This window comes from Fragaria vesca, linkage group LG7, assembly GCF_000184155.1.
Source record: "Fragaria vesca subsp. vesca linkage group LG7, FraVesHawaii_1.0, whole genome shotgun sequence".
NCBI classification, from domain to species: domain Eukaryota; kingdom Viridiplantae; phylum Streptophyta; class Magnoliopsida; order Rosales; family Rosaceae; genus Fragaria; species Fragaria vesca.
This window is the reverse complement of record NC_020497.1, coordinates 2,999,556-3,007,220: the sequence shown is the minus strand read 5'-3', so window position 1 is coordinate 3,007,220 and position 7,665 is coordinate 2,999,556. Positions and strand designations below refer to the sequence as shown.

General features: G+C 38.7%; 1 protein-coding gene across 1 annotated transcript; it reads right to left on the bottom strand.

The window, feature by feature from the left end:
- Positions 1–150: 150 nt before the first annotated feature.
- On the bottom strand, positions 151–1,852 carry LOC101301133 (homeobox-leucine zipper protein ATHB-7-like). The gene is made up of 2 exons (XM_004306582.1): positions 1,256–1,852; positions 151–1,110 (listed from the first exon to the last, which is right to left on the bottom strand). The coding sequence occupies exons 1-2, from the start codon at positions 1,637–1,639 to the stop codon at positions 763–765; spliced, it is 732 nt and encodes a 243-aa protein (XP_004306630.1). The 5' UTR covers positions 1,640–1,852; the 3' UTR covers positions 151–762.
- Positions 1,853–7,665: the final 5,813 nt, after the last annotated feature.

Genomic DNA, 7,665 nt, shown 5'->3' with positions numbered 1-7,665 from the left:
TCTTATCATCTTGATTCTCAACTAATTTGAAATCAGTTTTCAGTTTTTTATCTTCTGTTCGTCATCTTCTCGTATTTTATTTCCCTATCAAGTCAACTCCAAATCATCTCAAATTGTGTGTGCTAGACGCTTTGTGTGTCTAGTACACCTCTGTAAATTTTCGTGTTTTTCTGAGCATTCTAGGTTAGGTTTTACTTTTATTTTTCGACTGCTGTTCAATAGGAGCTACAGTCACGTTTTGTGACATTTGTTGAAGCTTTTAATTTAATTTAATCCTCTGCGGTAGACTCTTATTTCTCTATATTACAATCGACAAATTTATAGGAGAATAGGGAAAATAAATAGCTTTTAATTTAGCTATCACAGCTTGTACATAGACCCGTTGTTTACAGCCCCATTTTCACGTTCAATCCAATCACATGTAGTCTAACATGCATGTGATCCGAAGAGTGTTTCTACAGCAGTTTATATACAAAAATTCTCCTTGCCAAAGGGTTGACAGCTCTTTGAAAGCTTATACTCCTCTACCTCCCATTGTACTAGCTAGTTGGCATGATCTCATAGCAGCCTCTATAGGACATATGATGGTGTGGCATTGTCACCGTTTGTATACAGCTATATGTAACTTTCTCACCTAGCAAGAGAGACAGACACACACAATAGTTGTATACAGCCGGTGACAGATCAGGAATCACTCGTTGCAAACTTGCAATAGTTGTCGTCATCAAGAATATTGCTCTTATTTTTACCCTTATTCATCTTTCAAGACCAAAAATTCCACCACTGATAATCGCTAGTCGATTGGTCAAAGAGACCACCATCGGAGTTCAATCTGCCCCAATCTTCAGGAGATGTTAAGGACCCATCTGCAGATTCCACAAAGTTCACAAGGTTCGGATCCTCCTCAAGTCCAAAGTACTCTGCCTTTATGCTGCTATCATCATCTGACATAACTCCAAGTCCCTGTTCTGATTTTTCCAATGACATCTGGTAATTAGGCTTCCCCTCAGATTCGGACCTAGCAGCATCATCACCATTGTCCGATTCGCCATCGATAATATTATTCCTTTCCTCTTTTGGCCTTTGCTTCATATCATTCAGCTTCTGCAACTGTCACAAAACAACACATCCACATCAGATTTTGGTTCCAATTCATTTGTATTAACCTTAAACTATATATGGCGTTGTTATTCACACTCTAACGAGAGTGTTAGCAAGAGTCACCTTTGAAAGAGTGACTGAGTATATTAATTACCTGAGTAACCAAGGCCTGCTTTTCCTTCTTCAAGGTTTCAAACTTGGATGCCAAGTTATTATAATTGGCTCTGAGTATGCTATAGTCTCTTTCAAGCTGCTTCGACTTCCATCGAGCTCTCTTATTCTGAAACCATATCGCAACCTGCCTCGGTTGCAACCCCAGCTCTTTCGCCAGCTGCAGCTTCTTCCTAGGCTCCAACCTGGACTCGGACTCAAAAATCGACTCCAACGATCGAATCTGCTCATCACTGAACCTCTTCTTGTTGTTCTTGCTGCTCTTCTTCTTAAAACCACTGCCTGCTCCTAACGAGTCGTTCATGTAGCTCAAAGCCTCGGCTTCTTCCGGTGAGGGAGAATATTCAACTTGGTCTGACTCAAACATCTCGTTGTTTTTGGGGATCGGTGGTTTGGGAGAGAATGTTTTTGGGGTTTTGTGCTTTAAGGTATGTGATGCTCAGTGTATGTCATGGTTTTTTGGGTCTGACTGGGTTTTGTGAATGCTGCTTTATATCCTAAATCCATGGGCGTGATCTTCTGGCGCAATATATATTGCTTTCCGTTCTGCTCATTTAGTATAAACATTCCCATACTATTTTTCTAGCTCATACGATTTCATTTCTAGCTAAGCAATTAACTAATTAGCTCAAGCTAGCCAGCCTTTTTAGCTTAATTTGTGTTAGCCAATTAAGCTGGTGGTTTCGGTTCATTGGATCACATTACTAGTGTTTTTAAAATTGTTTGTGATATGATATTATATGGCCTTTGTCATTGTCGTGGTGTGAACCATCCTAATTACTTAAGAAGTCTTCGATCTCCCTAATCAAGCTAGCTAGCTTATATATAAGAGTGTCGGCAACGTGAACCACGTTGTGCCCTTGAACCATCCATCCTTGTTGATTATGTGAATCCATCTCATGTTACGTACATAACGCTAACAGTAAACAACGAAGCTTAATCAAGATCACAAGTCTAATAATTGTAATACATATACACATACTTTTTTAAACTTCGGTTAGGATTTTCGGATCTTTAGGAATCACCGGCGCCCACAAGCCTTAGCATGTTAGCCTATTTCACAAGCTTTCCTTTATCATTGAAGTTGTTAGAAGAATGAGCTTAAATTTTAAGAAGTTTTCGAGATTTACAAACCTCTAATAATCACAACGATAGCTCGTTATGAGATAGGGGACTACAAGAAGAATTACTTACAAGAGTTTATGAATTTAGCACCATAAGATGCATTTTACACTACTACTCAAAAACACTACTAATAAAACACTTATTCACATTATGAGAGGAAACTATAATTTCCGACTTGTAATCTGGAATCCAAAAATATTGTCACGTATATCACTCCTTAAAGACTTACATGATATATCACTCATAAAACTACACCACAGTACGTAATTAGTCTTTATCATTAAGTTAATCTGTTGGCATTGTCTCCATCATTAAGCTAATTAGTCTCAATCCATGAGCTCCAAAATGCAAATTAAGCCAAGAACAAAATCCACGAGTCGAGCCATAGTCGAGGGAAAGGGTTAGGGTTTAGTCGCTATCGAAGACACAAACACGACGTGTCCAACTTTGGTTGTCCTCATAAAACCCTCGACTCGATAACCATTATAAAAATCCCCAGGATATTATTTTTAATCCCGCACTCTTTGTTGCAATTGGACAAAGAATCTGTCACCTGTCAGGCATCGGCCAATCAGAGCGTTCCACATTGCTCTGGTCAAAGCTTGTCATCGCGATTTTCGTTAGGGTTTTGGTGCTGGCCGGTTGACTGACGTGGCTGAAATCTGGTGGTTGAACGTAGAGAGGTTGCGGAATACAGAGGACACGTGCCGTTGTCTTTGTGCCAATCACAGTCGTGGAGGTTAGGGACAACTCTCCTCAGGTTGTCTATCTGCCGCCTTGCTTGACACGTGCTATTGTAGCCTTCTAAAGAATTTTCCTCTTCACTACAAAAACAAGAAAAATAAAATTACTCAAATTATCCATATTTCGATCATGCGAAATAATTAAGAACATAAGTATCGTTAACATGAAAATTACACTTTGTTAACCAACGAGGTTTAATTGGCTCAGTTGCCAAGAGCAGATTTATGATGGAGACCCCATCCAAATTCAATCCCCGTTACTAACAAGTCTCGTTAGTTCACGATCTGTAAATTCTTTTGTGGAAATCTATACTTAGAGGCTGGTGTGACATCAGTCCTTCAGAGTTGAGATTACAGGTTTGCCCTAATAATGGTGGTGTAGTGTAACCAAGCTCTCACCTAAACTTTTCGTTCACCAGAGAAAATTACACTTTGTTATAAGCAATTTGTTTACGTCTTTATATAAGTACAGTTATCGTGGCTAGTTCTTTTGAGAACGTACTAGCATATGCATACAAACATATGATAATTGATGTTCGAAAAACGACACTTTCTTGCGTAAATAAAGAAGGAAGAAAATTTATAACGGATTATATGTGTTACTGGAATGCGATACATGTTTAACATGGTAAACTGTACTTTATTTATTTTAATTGGGCCAATATAAAAAATAAGACCACATATAGTAGTAGTAGCTAGAAGATAATTCTATGTAGGGTAGAGGAATGTCCTCACGTTTCTTCTAAGTTTGTTGTTTATCTTTTGGATTCAGGAGTATATTTAAATTTTTTGAAGTGTTGGTTGTCCATTTTCTCCATTAATTGTTTTTCAATTGTGTGTTAGCCAACAATTGGAGGATGGAGATTGGATGCTTTGAGTCTTTAAGTACAATATTGCCCTAGCTCGGCAGATATTTACTCTTATCATATCAATGGGAAAGAAAAGCAATGACGACTTTAAGTTTGTGCGAAGACATAGACTTATCACCATGAAAATGTGAACTATGAATAATGAAATAGATGATCAAGGTCTAAAAGAAAGAAAAAGAGATGCATGGTAAGTGATAAAGATGGTGCTTGAAAATGACTCCATATTTTATTTGTATTAGGCGGGTTCATGATCATCGACCATTGATCGATGTTTAGCATTCTTTCCCTTTGCGTACGTTTAGTTTGTATTAGCTAGCGAGCAAGGAATTGATCTACAAGAAATGCTTCGAGTAAGCTATATATGGCGCGCGCTTGATCTTCATGGCACATATGCATCGCCAACAACGTGATTTGAAATATATCGATATTGATAAGACGATAATTCTAAACACCCATCGCAAAGAAATCTAATGGGTAAACACAGAAAAGACATCCGTCTCACTCTATGCAGGATAGGAATGCATGAGAGCGAGCTAGGTAGTGAGCATTTGGTGAGTGGAACAGGGAAGTGATGAAATCGAAGTAGTAGTCATGGTGTTTATGACATTATATGAGGATCAGGGTTCTAGCTACTTATACATCAAAGAAGGTTGGTGGAATAGTTTTTGAGTGCATATATGTCAAATATTCATGAGAAGATGCATGGCTTATTTTCTTGGTTTCCTAGGTTAGCTAGACTACTCAAAGTGCTATACGTTCAATCAAGGTGTCATTTGATGGCAAATTGTAGCCAATTATACGAAAAAGATGGATTTCGACCAACAATATTGTAGACATTGATCTTATGCAGGTTGGGTCATATATCGCTTAGAAATAAAGAAGCACCAATAAACTTAGCCCGTCGATCATGTTGTATCCTAGATACGTCCTTAATTATGTCTTAGTCTATTGTTAGGAGGGCACTTATCCCTTTACCTCTATTCCACATGAGTAGGGCATAGGCGTCAGTAGTTTTTTTTGACGCGACTCCTTGGAGTCCTTGCTTTAAGCGTCAGCCTGATTTCAATTTTGATCGTTGATTTTGGTGATGATAGTACCTTTTTTTTTTTTTTTCTTTTTTTATAGTAAAAGAAATTCATTAGATAGAAGTGTCTCGCGAGCACCTAACGTTTACATTATCAAAGGATAAAGCCATAGCGACTTCAGGGGGAACACTCCCTTCCCACATATTCAAGGTGATGGTAGACCTTGTATACCCTGCAGGGTGGTAGATAGCTAGGCTAGGGTAATAGTGATGGACGATGAATGTTGAGTTGGGCTTCTTTGTGCATGTTGGAAGCATCCACCTTTGAGATAGTGGGCTTACTGGTGATATTACGACCTCAAAGGCCCGACAGTAATTTATATCTTCTTCATTAGAAAATTTTAGATTTTAACCATAGATATATCTGTGCTATGATATAACTGGAAGGTGTCGAGTGTTATGCAAAAGATCGAATAGGGCTAGAACTAAGGTATACCAATGCACAGGCTGCAGTTGCCGATTTTCCTTTCGGGATGACAAGCAAGTAGCAACCAAGCAACTATTTTGGTTTAAGTTGTGAATGCAAGAGAGGTATTGTGTTCAATTATATATCACCGATAGTGATGGTGAGGCACAGGCAAAGCCTGAAGTATATATGAATGCCCTTTGTGTGTGGTCCATAACTCCATATATACATTGGATACCTCAACGGTGTCCCAAGGAATGGTATCCTCCTCCCATTCAAATTTCTTTCCAGACCCAAAAAAGAAAAAGAAGAGACTAGATCCGGGAAATTCACTTGGATGTACATGCTAAGTTATTCGTTCGTTAACTACGTGTCTAAACTCGATGGATGGGGCAAGCTAGCGCCGGCCAAATGGTTGTTTACCTCATCGATCTCTTTTCATATGTGTCCCTGCCCCCTGGCATGGCCTCTTGTAATGAACTATGAATTTTGCAGTTTTACATTGATTAAACTATGGAAACAGAACCCTCTGAATTGCAGCTACATAGCTAGCTAGCTGCAAGCACACAAGAAATTAGCTAGGTCTGTTTTCCACATGGTGAAACGCACTTGTTCCAAGTCTACTGTTAATTTGACCACAGAGAACACTGTGCACAGTGAACAAACTAATTTACTATGCTGAGTTACTGAGGACTGAGGAGTGATTAATTAGTAGTACAAAGTACCTGTTTCATATCAAATCATTTGGACATCATCATATCATCTCTGTAATAATAGTTATAATACGTCCATTACGATTACATGCATCGAGTCTTTGCTTTGATTTCTCGATCTGGTCACCAAATTGACTTAAGCACTTAAGCGCTCCCCAGAAAGCTCAGCAAAAGCTTTCTCAAATCTCAACCTTTGCCCTCCTTTTCAACTACCCTCCTTCCTTTTTCCTACTTGGCCTTCACAACTCACTCTCGCACAGACACAGTAGCTAGACGTCTCACGGTTCACAGACACAGCACGTGACCAAAGCATATGGAAGATAGTGAAGCACAGTGAGAAACTGAGAACCCAGGTCCAGGTGGGGTGCCGGTGTACCTTTTTTATTTTGAAATTATATCATATATGCTGTGATGAAAATTGAAATGTCGACAACCTGGGTTGGAGATGCAGTAGAGGGATTTGACATTTACGTGTTGTTTCTATCTTTCCTGCTGCCTTTCGTTTTGAATAATTAATTCATCGTTAAATTTATATATGCATGTATATACACAGTTACACACACAATTTTCAAGGCGTAGCCTACTGTGTTATGTAAGAGCGTCGAAATCTGGAGCCAGTGTCGTCTCCTCCGTTTGACACACTGATGTACAACAACAACTGAGAAAGAGAGAGAGATGTGATCGATATATTATAAGTTGGGTGGTGGTGGAGGGAAGGTGTGCACTGTTTGGGCAAGCATGGCAGCACAACTTCCGGGCACTCCCGCATTTAGATAAAACAAGGGAATACGTTACAGGCTAAGCAGCTCCTCAAGTCATTCCAGTTCAAGAATATTTGATCACTAATCCACTCAACTGCCTCGTACAACCAGTCCTAATTACTCAATGACTGTGCCAATAATTACAATAAAAAAGAATAATCAATCATCCTGTGTGTTTTGAAAGTTGAACGCCTATATATGATCATGAAATTGAAATAGGCTAGCTTGGAGGAGTGGAGCCAGAAATTATGTTGGACCATTCTATAACCAGAAATTGGTACTAACTTCTAATTTAGCATAAAATGTTAGGAGTAAGGCTAGGGCTTTCTAAACTAATCAAATTCGGTTGATGAGATTTTCAAGAATATTAAGAGAGTGATGAATTAAGGATGTAAGTAGGACCTAAAAAAAGAGAGGATGTAAGTAGGAACAAAGTGCTTTTACTCGCCACTAATTTGTGTTCTCTCGATCTTAAACGAGTTGTGCTAAAGTCAAATACAGATATGCGTTAGATAAAGTGTAATAAGTGACACTTTCATCGTTAAGTCTAAAAAGATAATCGTGTGAATTATCCATTTGCTGTTTGAAATTTGGAAGCTAGATATTATAATGGGCAGGGATGCATACCCATATACAAATAATGGCCTAATGCATTGGGTAGAAAGAAAGGTTTTTTCCACTAATTGTCTTTG